The 16,959-nt window shown below is 36.1% G+C and overlaps 1 protein-coding gene across 3 annotated transcripts in view; it reads left to right on the plus strand.

Annotated features, from left to right (window-relative positions):
• Positions 1 to 16,959, plus strand: part of ssx2ipa (synovial sarcoma, X breakpoint 2 interacting protein a) — a 59,840-nt gene that overhangs the window by 14,110 nt on the left and 28,771 nt on the right. For all 3 annotated transcript variants that reach the window (XM_028811536.2, XM_028811537.2, XM_028811538.2), the window contains 3 exons: positions 7,881 to 8,013; positions 8,728 to 8,873; positions 10,338 to 10,541. In XM_028811536.2, the coding sequence (XP_028667369.1) occupies positions 7,971 to 8,013; positions 8,728 to 8,873; positions 10,338 to 10,541 (393 nt within the window). In that variant the 5' untranslated portion in view covers positions 7,881 to 7,970. The remainder of the gene's footprint in view (positions 1 to 7,880; positions 8,014 to 8,727; positions 8,874 to 10,337; positions 10,542 to 16,959) is intronic.

Raw genomic sequence — 16,959 nt, forward strand, 5'->3', positions numbered from 1 at the left:
CTGCACGGTGCTTCGCATACTTAAAAGCTTGAAGGGCACGTATTGATTTTTGACTTTGTTTTTCTCTGTCTCTCTCTCTCTCTCTCTCTCCCTCCCTGCTCCTGACGGTGAGCTGCCGCCTTCAACAGCTTTGTACCGGCGGTGCTTCGCACACTTAAAAGCCAAACAGCCCTATTGATTTGTTTGCTTTCCTCTGTCTTTCTGACAGTCTGTGCTCCTGACACACACTCCTTTGAAGAGGAAGATATGTTTGCATTCTTTTAATTGTGAGACAGAACTGTCATCTCCATCTTGTCATGGAGCACAGTTTAAACTTTTGAAAAAGAGACAAATGTTTGTTTGCAGTGTTTGAATAACGTTCCTGTCTCTCTACAACCTCCTGTGTTTCTGCGCAAATCTGTGACCCAAGCATGACAATATAAAAATAACCATATAAACATATGGTTTCTACTTCGCGGATTTTCTTATTTCGCGGGTGGCTCTGGAACGCAACCCCCGCGATGGAGGAGGGATTACTGTACACTCATTTTAAGCCTTAGAATTAAAGCACAATAGAATCTGGATATTTATGTGAAACATATAAACCAAACTATACACACACATATGTGTATAACCAGTAGGTTTTGTCTCTCTTGAAACTTATTATCCTTGAATTTTATGCTACAGGATGAAATTGTAGCTAGGTGGAGTCAAGTTTGTCAGAAGGAGCAGACAGTTGGAACATTTTGTGCTTCAGTGCGTTGCATGAAAACACTTCAAATTATAGACCGGGGCCTCATGTATAAACGGAGCGTACACACAGAAATGTTGCGTACGAACGTTTCAACGCTCAAATCGCGATGTATAAAACCTATACTTGGTGTAAAGTCACGCACATTTCCACGATACCTCATACCCTGGCGTATGCAATTTCTCTGCTCGGTTTTGCAGACTGGCGGCACCCAGCGTCCAAGCAGTGCTACTGTTCCTGTGTGCTTACCCTTTCTTTCTTAGACCCACATTCCTGACGTGGCTTTATAAATACACTGAAACTAACTGCATATTGTTTATTAGTGTAATGCATCTGATTGTAATTAACCTGTAGCAATATAATGGTCCAGGGAATAGCCATAGTATTCCAAATACCATAACTGCTTTAGCGTTGTTACTCTCACTGTATCTTCTTTTTTCAGCTGCTCCCGTTAAGGGTTGCCACAGCTGATCATCTTTTTCCATACTACTCTCACTGCACCACTCAGAATATTTATCACTGTATCTGAGTGGAGAATCACAGCAGCAGCTGATTGAAAAGAGAATTATCGGTATACAGCATCAAGCAAATGCTTCAAAGCCTTTCCTGTACGGACCTCGCGGTTCACAAACAGTTTCATCCCAAAAACTATAAACGCACTCAATCAAGTGCTCCTTGTAGAACTGTTTGTAATTATAAGTACAATTACCTCACTGTAAACTTGCACTACAGTTATAATATTGCACAACCTGCGCCACTTTATAAAGTGCGTGTGATGACGATATCATTTTTAAGATGAAATGCACAAAAATGTTGATTAAATTATACAGATAAAACTTTAACTTCATTTAAATAATCTGTATTGTTAATAATTAAACATGTGAGGACACGGTGCCGCAGCGCTAGCTAGTTCACGGTTGGCTCCTGCCTTGTGCTGTATTCTTGCTGGTGCTGACGCGACACTGGAAGGATAGACGGATAGAATAATTAAACACGTTCTATGAAGATATTTCAATGTTCCTTAAACGTTTTGAAGAATCAGCATTCTAAGCTTACAGATGGCTTAATGTCTATTACAGAGCTGATTGTGTGGCGATTGGGTATTTGGATAAAGAAAAGTAAGGACAGGAATTGGAGGTTAGTACGTTTTGAAAGAGGCAGTACTTCTGTAATAAATTATTTCCTCGAAGGTCGTGCATGGTGCAGCAAGCCTCTTGCGTGAGATATGAACAATCACTGTGCCACCGTGTTCCCATGTTTAATAACATGCTTTCATTCCTATCATCATGAAAAAGATATCCCGTATACATCTCGGTATTTTAATTATTCAGAGAGCTGTAATATCACGAATGTAATGGATTCTGTGTCCTGTCGGAGAAAGAACGGAAGCACGTAGTGATTCACACACACAGAGCATACAGTGGAACCTCGGTTCACGAACATCTCGGTACACGTACAAATCCGTTTACAACCAAAAAGTTCATCAAACTTTTGCCTCGGTTCACGACCACACATTTGGTATACGAACAATCCAGTTTCCCTTTCGGTTTGTGCGTGCTGATGATTTCTGCATGTGTTGCATTGTTCTTGGTCAGACATGCGTGCGTGCTTTCGCTGTGAACTCTTTGTGCTCCATTTCATTTCCCTTCCTGTTCGTACGGGCCGATTACTGTATTTAAGCACGTGTTCAGCCTCTCCCTGTTCATTGTTCTCAGTCAGACGTGTGTGCTTTACCTGTGAACTCTTTGTGCTCTACAGTATTTCATGTGCTTTTGCAGTTAACCATGGCTTCTAAGCAAGTGAAGAGTGGTGAGAAGAAAGTTTTGCAGAAAATTTGAAATCTAAGTAACGAAAGAAATCTCTCTATTATAAAAAGAAATCCTGTCCCCTGTCCTGATCGTCTACAATACATGATCTTCTTGGAAGATAATTTAAAGAACCGCGAGATGAAAGAGACCTGCCACGGTGCGTCTCACGAGAACATAGAACAAGAGTCTTGCAAGACACACCCTACTTACAAGCAATATAAAAAAAAAAACAAATCAGTAGTGTAAAGGCAGTCATGCAGCACACACAGCTCCAGGGCTCTCAGTGCATATAAAGTGTATAAGGTCAATAGGGTAGAAATGAAATGAATAGGGTAGAAATGAAACGTTGACGATTAAATGAAGAAGAAAGAAAAGCGTGGAGAAAAGAGACCCAAAAGCGATGAAGAGAAAAAAATGCTAAAAAGAAAAACAATAATCTAGGTGCAAATTTAGAAAATAAGGAACATGATGAAAAGCCTGGAACAAGTGGAATGGGGAAAAAAACCCGTCCAATTGGGCGCGGAGAAAAGAGACTCAAATGTGTTGGACAGAAAAAAGAGCAAAAAAGAATAACTGAGGTGCAAATTCAGAAAATAAGGAAAGTAATTATCAGCCCGGAACAAGTGGAATTGAAAAAAAAAAGCACGTCCAATCCGTCTTAGAATTAAAAAACAATGAGTAAAAGAAAGAACTTCATAAAGACGTTTACAAACGTTGATGCTAAACACATGCAAAGCAGGTTAGAGACTATAAAACCAGTGAAATTAGAAAGGCTCCAAAAAAAAAAAAAAAAGGCGCTATACACGTGTAGAAAGTTAAAGGATATGAAAGTAGGAAAATTAGAAAATATAAAAAAAAAGTAAAGATCGCAGTCTGCGGTGGGTTGGCACCCTGCCCGGGATTGGTTCCTGCCTTGTGCCCTGTGTTGGCTGGGATTGGCTCCAGCTGACCCCCGTGACCCTGTGTTCAGATTCAGCGGGTTGGAAAATGGATGGATGGATGGAAGATCGCAGTAGCGCAAACAAACAAACTGCCTCATTTAACTATGCACCAGTCTAACTTTGGTTTGGCACAATAATTACTACACTATTGCACCTTAACACTTAATTCTACTTTATTCACATAATTTTACTATTTATTATGTTCTACTATACTGTTATCTTTCAATCTATGACTTTTTGTTAATTAACTGATATTCTTCTAACTTTGCACAGTTTTTGATAAGCGGATCAGGATGCAGTTCACTGCGTGTTGTCCTGTATAACTATGCATGTGACAAATAAAGAATCTTGAGAATTTCAAAAACAGAGTTTACTGCACATGCATTTATTGGTTACTTTGTTCATGTATATATATTTATCTGTCTGCTTATTTCAAAAGCTACATTTACCCCCAGGAGTCAAAAATGTTCTGTCTAGCCCTTGTACAAAAACCTAGACAAAAGCTGGGGTATCACCTTGGTAACCCCATGTAGTTTTGGAACTGTGAGAGGAAAATAGCACGACTTTACAGACAGGAGTCCAATGCAGAACTCTACTCACTTTTTTACAAAAAAAAAAAAAATATTAACTGCTGATTATGTAGATCGTTTTGTCTGTGTTGAAATTCCAAACAGAGAAACCTATCCTGACCTCATTAAAAAGATTCCGCATATTGGGGCTCGCAAGATTACAAATATTGTTTTTACAGAAGTTCTGAAATAAAAGTGAAACTAATCAAATAGCAACGATTCAAAGAAAAAAAAATCTTAAGTGTGTATCCGGAAAACCAAACGTGGGGAGGGGCGAAGCCCTGTAGTTTTTATACAAAAATGGAAATTTTTGTGTATCCGGAAAACCAAACACGGGGGTTGGTGAGCGAAGCGAGCAGGGGGCGAAGCCCCCTTGTTACTGAAAAGTATGAGTGTGGCGCTCGTGTTACTGATCTTTCCGCCGAGTACAAGAAGTCAAAATCTACGATTTCGACTATTCTAAAGCAGAAGGAATCTATTAAAGCAGCTGATGTTGCAAAAGGAGTTACAGCGTTAACCAGGCAGAGGCCTCAAGTGCTGGAAGAGGTGGAAAAACTGTTGCTAGTGTGGCTGAACGAGAAGCAACTTGCAGGGGATAGCGTAAGCGAGGCGATGTTATGTGAGAAAGCCAGGAAGATTCATGGCGATTTGCTGCAAAACTATCCTTCTATGAGTGGTGAAAGTGAGGAATTTAAAGCCAGTAGAGGATGGTTTGAAAAGTTTCGCAAGAGAAGTGGCATTCATAGTGTGGTAAGGCATGGAGAGGCTGCTAGTTCTGATGCTGAAGCTGCGAAAGAATTCGTGAAAAATTTCACAAAATTAGTGGAGGACGAAGGCTACATCCCGGAACAAGTCTTCAACTGCGACGAGACTGGATTGTTCTCCACCCAGTTCCTCCTCACTTCATGCCAGAACTCGACTCATGCAAGGTTAGTTTTCTTGGTGGTTTATGGTTAGTTTTTGTATTACGGATTTTTCAAATGTTCATTTTTCGGTTCGTAGCATGAATTGTTGCAATGTTACTTTTCTCGTTTTTCAAATGTTCATTTTTTTCCCTGTGCTTAAAACTCATAAAAAAAAAAAAAAAAAAGTGTTTACAGCGAGTGGTTCGTAGCGTGATTTGTTGCAATGTTACTTTTCTTGGTGGTTTATTAAATTACAGATTTTTCAAATATTCCTTTTTTTCCCTGTGCTTAAAACTCATTTAAGAAAGTGCTTACAGCGATTGGGTTGTAAGGCTATTAGCGTGAATTCCTGCAATGTTACTTTCTTGATTGCTTGTGGTTGGTTTTTAAATAACGTTCGGATTTGTTCAAATGTTCCTTTTTTTCCCCTGTGCTTAAAACTCATTTTAAAAAAGTGTTTACAGCGATCGGGTTGTAAGGCTATAGCGCGAACTCTTGCAATGTTAGTTTTCTCTGTTGTTCAAGGTTTTCTCAGTGTTATTCAATGTTTTTACATTTAGTTTACTATTACAATGTGCTTTCTATGGTGTGATTAACTATATTTGTGCTTAAAAATCTTTAAAAAATATATATATATATATATATATATTTACATATAGTTCGTACGGTCTGGAACGGATTAATTGTATTTACATACAATCCTACGGGGGAAATTGCTTCGGTTCACGACCAAATCAGTTTGCGACCAGAGTTTTGGAACGAATTATGGTTGTGAACTGAGGTTCCACTGTATAGAAGATCAAATACAGAACAAAGCATTTAACGTGCTACTTTAGTTACGATGGGATTTGAGAAACTAGTAAAATAAACGATTTTAAGATGAAGTTTATGATGTTATACTTTAATGACAAAATAAATTATGTGATTAAAGTGTAAATTTTGAGATTAAAGTTGACATTTTGTGCTTTTTTCCCCACTGTGTGCCTATTTTTTTTCCTCTGTACCCTAATAAGCTTTCATATGACACTCAGACGGTGGGCTATGACTTGCCTTTTCACGGCGACTTTGATATGTGACAACTTCTTTTTTTATTTCGGGCACTGTGCGACTTTGTGTACTTGAGCTTTTGAGTTTCTCCGACTCTGTCACTCGATCAACTTCCTTTTGTTGATTTATACCACTGTTTAAACCAACAAATAGTAGGTTTTTCCTGTGCCTCCACTTGGTATTCGCTGAAATTCATATGTTTTCCCCCGTGCTTTTCCCATTGTCTTTTCACAGAAGGCTATTTATATTGATTTGCATATTCAAAGAGGCGTAATTCTGGGAGGAGTTGGGGCAGGACAGAAGGCGCGTGCACATGCATTACTTTTCACGCTGATCGGGATTTATGTAGAGGAAGAATGTGGAAGTTTGCATACGCATAAATTCCTACATCTGGATTTTTCTGTGCGTACGCACATTCCCGCTTTTTTGCTTACGCCATGTTATAGTGCGAGTTCTATGCACGGCGTTATACATGAGGCCCCAGGTTCTCAGTTGCTATTGGTAGACCATATGCTGCCCCTGATTTAAGAGCAATTTTGTTACTGAAGTCCAGGAAGATGCAGAACCCTATTTAATGTCCTTTCTCATTTTTCCAGATAGCGGAGAAGTGCGTACTTTGCTAGGAAATGGGCAGTGCTTCCCTGAAAATTTGGACTTTTTTTCTAAGTTTTCATCCAGGGATTCTTATGTGGGTAACATGACTTTAAAAAGACTATCCTAATATAATAATAAATATCCTAACATGTAATGGATTCAGTAGGTTTTGTTTTTGTTTCTTTGTATGTATGTATGAGGAGGTGGAATAACAGACATTATGTGAAACTTGATGTATTTGACATTACAGTGATCCCTCGCTATATCGCGCTTCGCCTTTCGCGGCTTCACTCCATCGCGGATTTTATATGTAAGCATATTTAAATATATATCGCGGATTTTTTGCTGCTTCGCGGGTTTCTGCGGACAATGGGTCTTTTAATTTCTGGTACATGCTTCCTCAGTTGGTTTGCCCAGTTGATTTCATACAAGGGACGCTATTGGCAGATGGCTGAGAAGCTACCCAACTTACTTTCTCTCTCTCTCTTGCGCTGACGTAGGGGGGTGTGAGCAGGGGGGCTGTGTGCAGCTGCTTCCTGAAGGACATGCTGCACGGTGCTTCGCATACTTAAAAGCTCAAAGGGCACGTATTGATTTTTGACTTTGTTTTTCTGTGGCTCTCTCTCTCTCTCTTCCTGCTCCTGACAGAGGGGGTGTGAGCTGCCGCCTTCAACAGCTTTGTACCGGCGGTGCTTCGCATACTTAAAAGCCAAAAAGCCCTATTGATTTTTTTTTTTTTGACTGCTTGCTTTGCACTCCTTTGAAAAGGAAGATATATTTGCATTCTTTTAATTGTGAGACAGAACTGTCATCTCTGTCTTGTCATGGAGCACAGTTTAAACTTTTGAAAAAGAGACAAATGTTTGTTTGCAGTGTTTGAATAATGTTCCTGTCTCTCTACAACCTCCTGTGTTTCTGCGCAAATCTGTGACCCAAGCATGACATTCTAAAAATAACCATATAAACATATGGTTTCTACTTCGCAGATTTTCCTATTTCGCGGGTGGCTCTGGAACGCAACCCCCGCGATGGAGGAGGGATTACTGTATTTAAAACATTCACAATTATCTTGTAATTAGAAGTTGAACAATATTTTAAATATCAATACTCATTTGAAAAAATGATTTTAAAATACCTTTATTTTTTTAACGTCTGCCTAGTCATCAGTTTTTTTGTGATGCAAAATTCTAGTGTGTATGCCTAAGAGTACTATAGTATTATCTTTTTGAATCTGATTTACAGACTTGTTTTTTTGGTGTTTTCTTAACAAGATGTTTCTATTTTAGGAATAAATCACTAGGAAATTTCTTTTCATCACATGGCATGTGAATGCCAGGCCTGAACCAGTTGCTCATGTATTTTTACTTTTCGTTGCTATGGGAGATTGGAAGACTGTAACAATGCCAGAGCCTTTACCAGGTAATACTTGTCAGCATACTGATTAGTAGAACCTTCCTCCTATTTTTGTTTTTCATGAATTGTTTGAGTACTTATTTAAACTGTAATTGTTAGCAGTTTAATTCTGTAAAGCAAGGTGCAAGGCATTATCTGAACTCTCCTTTAACTTTATTAAATTGTAAAATGGTTGTAGTTTGACACTAAATCATTTTAAATATATGCATATTCTAAATTAGTAAGCTTTTACTGCATTTTCATTGCTGTAATTTACTGCTCCATATACTATAGTTGGTTATCAGAAACTACTAACTGGAAATTACAAGTGTTGACCAGTCTCCGTTAGTTAAAATCAGCATTTAGGTTTGGTAACATTCATCATGTTCCTGACTTTATCTTATCCAAATTGACATTGTCAGTGTGGTTCTGGTCACTGACCTGCCTAATCCAAGGAAATTGTGCTCTGTTGCATCTATTGAATGGGAAGCATTGCTTTTGATATTTATGTTAAAACATTTGATCTTATTTGACATAGCCAGTAGATGGTGGTAAATTGTCACAGATGTTGACGTTTTTTGCTATATTAAATTTAATGCTGTTTCCAATCTGTGCTCTTTTGAGAATTTGTTAAATTTATTGATGTACATTATATTATGCAGTGGACACCAAAATTATATCTAAATAAACTTGGCTCTGTTGTATAATAATTTGCTGTTTTCTAATTCATTTGTTTTGTAGTTCTTGACCTTTCTAATTATGGCCCTACATCTGTGATTTCATCATTAGTGCAAACATTGCCACCTTTATCTCAAAACTCTTATAACCTTGTTAGTGCTTTTTGTACGGATGAAAATATTGGACAATGTATTACCTACATTAATCAGGTAGGTTATGTTTTACCATTTTTACATGTCCCTCATTAAATGAGAGGGTGGCTTCTTCTTCAGATTGTGTGTGTGTACAATTTTTTTTTTTTTTTAAATCTTTCTAGACTTGCAGTAATACAGTATATTCACATCATGCCGAAGTTTTAATTACTAAATAATGTTATTGTGTAAAGTCTTAATCGGTCAGGATTTTTTTTTTTTTTTTTTTAAACCCTTCTGTTCCATCTTAAATGTATTTACTGATTTAATTGATCATGCATACATGGATAATGGACTAAGTTATGTCATTTCCTAACCGCTTTCAGCTTGCCCCGAGACCAGAGTTCATTTAGGTTCACTTTTTCAGCCTCTTGTTTAGCCCCAAATGATACAATTACTCTTCTATGATTTTACACTTGTCTGGAGAATGTGTGGTTCTTTAACAAACAGGGCTGCCATATGCAAAAAGTTCTAATCTGTAAGGTGTCTTACTAATAAGAAAGATTGTGCTTAAATGTAAACTTGTTGTGATTTTGGTGGGAGTGCTGAAGGGGAAATTAGAGTAGAAAAGAGCACAAGAATGCTATGCTGGTAATGCAATGGTATAGTGTAGGGTAAATGTTTTTTGTAAATAATTGAAATTGCTTAAAGATTGAGTTTTGAGAAATGTTTTTCTAAAATTAACTTCAAATGATCTATTAATTTTTTCAGGCCTGTTTAGTCTAGCTCATGGTCTATCCAGCCTCGTAGAAACCAATGCCATTGCAGGGCCCAATTTAGAATGACACTTTATACTAATGTAGGATAAGGAAGAAAACCAAGAGTACTCCAAGAAAACTCCAGGCAGAAGTAATAGGCAAATTTCATGTAGTCAACCTGGTATGGGATTTTAAACCCTTCATTTTGAATCTGTGAGGCAACAATGCTAATTATTGTACCACTCTGCCACGCTATTTAAATTTTTTGAATTTATTTTGTTTATTAAATGGATCACTCATTTTAAGAATATTACCCACGTATTCTATTTATGGGATTTTTTTTGTTGTTTTTTTTTTAGATGTGGTGAGCTAAAAGTTGTACTGGAAATTTTTGATTATAAGGCATTACACATGCATGTTTAAGCATAAGGTATTACACATAACCATTGTCAAATTTTATATTGTTCACTTTATTTGACTTGGGTAAATGTATGCCAGGGCAGGGATTCCCCTAACCCATGCTTTTAAGATATTGAGAATGTATAAAAGTATTAATTAATCTTGAAACAGGCAGTCTTATTTTTAGTTTAATTCAGCATATTATGTGTTATGTAGTTAGGATTGATCACCATCATTTTGAATATCTTTTTCTTGAAATATGACCCCAACAACTTCAGTTTTCGTGTTGGAATAAGCAGCAGTCTGTAAAGGAAACTAGTAGATTGTCTAACAATTTACATTTTTCTATTAGATTTATAATTGTTTACTAAATCATCTTTTACAGGAAATATCTTCCCTGGGCTTTCCACCAATTTCCAGTGATACCAGGGGTAACAATGATCTTAATTTGGTGTCTGTGTTAAATGTCATATATGAATTACTTCAACTTCATAAAAAAGGTCTAAGAACCATGGAGGACATGGAAACTGAACAGCTTAAGTCAAGCAGTGACATGGACCATCTCCAGAACAGCCATTCAAAACTTAAGGTCTGTTCATATGTATTCAAATTGCATCACATTTTTTTTCTTTTTTTTAAGATGTTGCAATTTTCTTAAAAGAGTGAGTTTTTTTTTTTTACCCATATTTTCAATATTTATTTCTGGATATATAATGTTGGTGTGTGAGATCTTTTTGATTTATTTAGTGGTATTGTGTGTATGTGTATAGCATAGCATTAACTTGCTTACATTTTGAAAATGAGCAAATACAATTTTGTATTCATACACTAAATGCACAAATGTTTTTGTTTAAAACTAGAAAAATCTTTGCAGAAATGCTGAAGTTAATACCCATCCATTCATCAGGAAACCTGCTCAGTTTCATTTAGTGTTGTTGGGGTCCAGTGCCTATATTTGTTTCCGCAGAGAAATCTAGCCCTGCACTGGCCTCCTGTCCAACACAAGGCAATCTTACGTGCACACATCAACTTATATATGGGAGAGCTTAGTATCCCTGAATAAACTAGCATGAATGTTGTTATGGAAGGAAATCCTAAACTTACAAGGTGAAGCTGTAAGGCTGCCTTACTACACTAACCACTGTGCCACAGTGCTGCTGTGTAATAAATATATGAAAGACCATAGTTTATGTATGGTTGAAGTATGGTCCAAATAGACAGTTTCTTAGGCAAGGGTATTTCCAAACACTAAAAGCAAGACAGATCTGTAATTTTTTTTTCATTTTATATTGGAAGTAATGTAATATTTGATTTACTATCAAAATGGTAAAATCTAAGTACTGGGCTGAACCCAATAACCCTATCTTTGTAGTCAGTTTTGATTATGAAAATGTTAATTTTTGCCTTATGTTTTTAAGTTTTGTACTGAAAATTACAACATGGATATGAGGCTTCTGAAAAATCCTTTGAATGTTTGAATCATACCCCCCGCCTGTTTAGAGTGTGTCTACTAAATGGCATGATGTTAATATACCACCACTGCTGATATAATAAAAAACATGTACTTGCAAATATAATTAGTGCAGGCAGGTTTTAAAGGTAAATCAGATGATGCTAGTGCACCACAGTTTTCCATTAATGCTTCAGATTTTGAGTAGAATTGAGATCAGGGCTTTCACTAGATTAATGTAGGACATTCATAGTTTTGTCCTTGAGGCTCCTGCTCTGGCTTTGGGATCACTGACCTGCTGAAACACTAACTTTTGCCCAAACATAAGCTTCTTAGACTGAATTGGTTATCTTGCAGTATTTGCGTATACTCTTCATCATCCCATTCTCCTATTTTTAATGAGAGAGCCAGTTGCTGTCCATGAAAAGTACCTCTACAGAATGGTGTTGCCGCTATCATATGTCACTATGGGTGTTTTTGAGGTGTGGGCAGTGTTACATTTGCCACACACCACTTTGAATAAAAATATGAGTAACCCAGTTGCAATGTCATGTGAGGTTTAAGATCAGAACATGTGATTTCTTATAGGGTTTTTGTTTGTAGGTGTTTTTGTGTTTAAGTAATGGGTTTCTTTTGTGCTAACATCTCTTGATATGGTTGACTGGTGCATTCTGTTTTCAGTTTCGGCTACTGAACTCTGTAGCTCCTTCAATTTGATTGTAGGCCTTTCTGTAAATTCTCTCATAAGTCCCCTTCTTGTTTATGCGGGAAGTTTTAAGGAATAGCCTTTTCTAGGTTGTGTCTGTGATTTCACATAGCTTCTACTTCCTGATAAGTAAATCAATAGTGTTACTGGATACTATGGTGTGTGTGGGGGTGGGGGAGGGGGTATGGGGTGGGTGTGTGTGTGTGTGTGTATTTATTTATTTATTTTTATTTATTTATTTATTTATTTTTTAAATTGTACTGTGGATATTCCTTTGCTGCTCATTTGACTTATGCTGGAACCTACCTTGCCAACTAGGCAGCTATATGTAAGAATTCAATTATTTGCTTTTTCTTTTAAGCAGATCCTATGAATAAGCTTTATGTGCTTCAAAGGACCGTAAATAATGGAAATGAACATCTAAACCAGCTTCAATTATGTTGCATTTTATTAAGGGCCTTTAACTTTTTGAACCCACATTCATGACAGTTTTTTCTTCCACCCACCCAAAACAGTTCATCATAGCTGTTGACTTTTCTATTGATAACAATCAAACCTTTTCTGAAATCTAACTTGGCTTATTTTGGAACTTCAAAGTCGTTGTTTACAATTAAACTATTAATTTTAACAGATGAAGACATTATTACATTTCACAAATTGGTATTTTAATAGAGACAATTGCAACTCCTGAAATCTCTGCAGAAGCACTTTGGGGAAATGAACAAAAGACTATCTTGGGGGACATACACAAAATCATCTTATTAAAATGCATTTCAAGGTAGAAGAATATCGGAACTAATTGCAGAAATCTGTGTAGTTAATAAAATATAATCTAACTCAACTAATGGTATGCTATACAAGGATTGTTGCTTCAAATAGATTTTAATCTCTTTACTGAAAGAGAAGTAGATCAGTTAATAAGTCAAGCCACTCTAAATTATTATGAGAAAAGTCTAAGACAATTCTAGCTCAATAGATACACAAAGAGGAATTATTCAGAGATCATAAATTTTAGTTGGAGCTAAAGTTAGTGAACATAAAGTGTATTAAGATGTACGAGTCTCTATACCCATCAGAGTTTAATGACATTGAATTTAATGCCGTTCACATCATGTATTGAATTATAACTGCTGTATCTCGCTACACTGCTTATAAAGAATCTACGCAAACCCCTGAGGCTCATCAAAATTTAGATTGTCCAGGGGACTATAAAGCAAAATTTCATAAAATCTGCAAGTTAAATTGGCTTTGTTGTAATACTAGATATTTTTGATGAAGCTAGAAAATATACCATAGCCTATATCCTGTACAAGACTTACTGTCTTCCCCCAAATAGAAATAAGATCATCTCATCTTACAATTTGTATTGCTAGTGATGTTGGAGTATAGGGGAAAGATTTAACATTTGCAAAAATGCAGCATGTTAAATGGAAGGTGCTGCATTACCTAACTTCCAACTTTTCTACTGACTTGTCTGCAAGTAAAAATACAAAGGAATGAAGCAGAAGATGACAGAAATGCATCAGCATGGTTAACCTGGAAAATAGTCTTATTATCACTTGCTTTGTGCTCCAAGCATAACTAATTTTCATACATTTGCAACATTCCAATTGTGTATGTCTTCCTCAATATAAAGAACCAATTTAAAGTAACTTGGAGATTTGTTTTATGACTTTTTTTTTTAAATTGTGAAATCAATTCACTGTCTTCAAATGCACCTGAATTTTAGTATGCATACATTTTCTAACTTTTTAGTTAGAAAGTCACCTCTCTAAAAATAAATTTGAAACTGTATATACTAATACTTTCTACTCTGGGATTAATAAAGTGTACGAAATAACAAAAAAATAATTGTAATTGAAATCAGACAGATTTTTTATATCTGTATGTTTTCTGCATTATTTGCAAACCTACATAAAAAATCTAGGTTCAGTGTTTACAAATAAAATTTGTAAAAAGCAAAAATGTAGGATTTGTTGCTCAGAAAAATGATAAAATTAAGTGGTCTGAATATGTTGGAAAGGCAATATATATGTACATAGGATGGAATGTGTACAGGTTAATACTAGTTTTTTTTTTTTTTGGTTGTAGAAAAACTGCTTATTTTAAGTACTGTATATACTCATGGATAAGCCTAGAATTTTAGAACCAAAAAGTTGGTTTTGGGAGCTCAATCCGTCTCCCCAAAACCCCCACCCACCCCATATGGAAACTATTGAGTTTGAGAGGTTCACTGTAGTAAAATCATGTCTGAAGCACAGTTTTCTGACTGTAACTCATTTCCCAATTGCATAAATACAGAAGAGATATCATTCATTATATACCAGCTTTTCCTGATAACTGAATTAATCCAATAGTCTCCTAAATGTATTAAATACCTAGTGAAAGACTGGACAGTTCATAAAGAATGTCTAATCACAGCACAAGCTGTATATAATACATATTTTGAGTTTTTTGGTATAAGATTTAGACACTGCAAATGAATACAGCATTGAAGAAACTCGCAGTATTTCTCAATATGCACTTTCTGAACTGGTGGGGCTTGAAGTGGACAGGTAGAAACTGAGAGTATCGGCTCTTATTTGTTTCCACTTCACTGCACCGTTGAAGATTAATGGTTAAATGTATATTGATATTTGTTTTTACATTTCTTACATTATGCAAAATAAATATTTCTATGCATTGCATGACTTTTTTTCTGTGGCATTGAGTTAAATATATTTTGTTTTAGTATTAGATAAACTTTATTAATCCCATGGAGAAATGCAAATGCATACAGCAGCAGAAACATAAAAACGGGCATACGAACACCTTGAACAGATAATGCAGCCAATCAAGTGATAATTAAATATAAATAAACTTGATCGGTAAACCTTGGGGAAGCATTTTATTGCCCGATAGCAGTTGGCAGAAAAGACCCCCAGAGACTCTTCTTAGCCCCACCAACCTCTTTTCCACAACAGATTTCTGTCTGTCCAGGGTTTGCCCTGTGATGAAGCAGGCTTTCCTGTTGAGTTTGTTCAGGCATTGTGCTCCTTCTGTGCTTAGGTTGCTTCCCCAGAGGTCAGCAACGTAGAACACCGCACTGGCTACTATGCACTTGTAGAACATTTACAGCAGCTTGCTTCACACATGAAAAGACCAGAGTTTCCTTAGCAAGTACAGTTTACTCTGGCCCTTCCTGTTCAGCAGGTAATATGTTTTCAGACCAGTCCAGTTTGTTGTTTGTTGTTTAATCCCCAGGTACTTGTAGCTCTGCATAACTTCCCCACACAAAAATCAGAAAAGTTGTTAAACATTGCAAAAATGCTAGTGACACAATTCATAAGTGATGCTTACTAGATCACTGTGAAGCTAAAATGGAATGTATATCGGCTGCAAAAATACTTTACGTAAAGGTGAAACTGTTGAAATTGACACTTGCTTTATTTATGTAACATTCACACTCAAAGAATGACAGGCAACAGTGATGTAGGTACATTACTTTCATCATTAACTTGCATCACTCATAACTTACAAAAAGTAAAAGTTATCATAAAATGTAAACAGTACTTTTTTTTCTTTTGTGTGTGTGTGTGTGTGTGTATATCTATAAAAAAGAAAACCTGCACATTTCACTGACCATCTTTTTTTTTTTTTTTTTTTTTTGAATCCTATGTCCATATAGGAACCTTCCTGAATCTGATCAGTGAAGTGGCCAAATTTAATACAATTTTCTTGTGTTTTTAAAAAAAAAAAAAAGTTAGTCCTTCATCCCCTTTTAATCATTCCGAAGTGTAAGCCCCTGCAGATTTGTATTATGCGCCACTGGGTCTCAGTTTCAAAATATCTGTAGCAAATAGCTGAATAAAACTTAAACTGATTTTATTTATAGATTTGTTACTGGATTCCACAGGGCATACTCTTAATTGATTGGCTGTGTGATATTTTTTTTTTTTGTAAGAGAGCCTGTGTATAACATTCGCTTCTTGCCTTGTACTATGCCGCTGCAATAAACAAGACTCCCTGAGACCCTAAATTGGATAGATTAAATTTACCCATCAGCACATGTAGGATTAAATATACCTACTTTTATTCAATTCACTTGATTGCATGCTTAAATTCTTCTTCACTAGCTGTCACCACATGGTCAGAGCACACAAATGTGCATGATATTACACAGCCAGCAGTAGGAAGTGGCCTAAAATGGCAAAGCTTATGCAAATGCAGTATTAAAAAAAAACAAAAAAAACGCAAAATTTAAAGTATCAATAGTAATGCAGGAGATCTTAGTTAAATAAAAAGTAGTGTTATGTTTTACCGAACAGTTTTTAATTTTAAATTTTCACATTTGTCTGATCTGCAGGTGGAGCTTTTTTCATGGTATTTTGGTTAAAAATTCGAGGCACAGCTTATCCATGAATATCTACAGTTATTTAATTTATTTAAAATAGAGTACAAACTGCACAAAGGTATACATTTGTAATTTACAAATTTCTTGCCTAGTGAAGAAGCTTGGTAGATGGAAGAGAAACCAGATAACTGGAGACTGAAAGACTGAACTAGCAAAATATGTTAAAGTCTGATTCAAACTAAAATTAATATAAAATAGATAAGAAGGGAAGACTGCATGTGTCTTTCTCATAATTATCAAAATTAAAACACCAGCCTTAAGTTTGCTTGCTGTTTGCATTTGAAAAATATCCATCTATCTTTCTCCTATCTTTCATCTTGAAACTGGATATAAACAAGCCCTGTGTTTCTATATCACAGTAGTTTATGTGAAGTTTAGTCTACACTGAAATTTATTTTGCCTCCTGAGAAGGCATAAGAAATTAGTGGCATAACAACATATTGTATTTTGAGCTGTTG

Source organism: Erpetoichthys calabaricus, chromosome 10 (genome assembly GCF_900747795.2).
Source record: "Erpetoichthys calabaricus chromosome 10, fErpCal1.3, whole genome shotgun sequence".
NCBI lineage: Eukaryota > Metazoa > Chordata > Cladistia > Polypteriformes > Polypteridae > Erpetoichthys > Erpetoichthys calabaricus.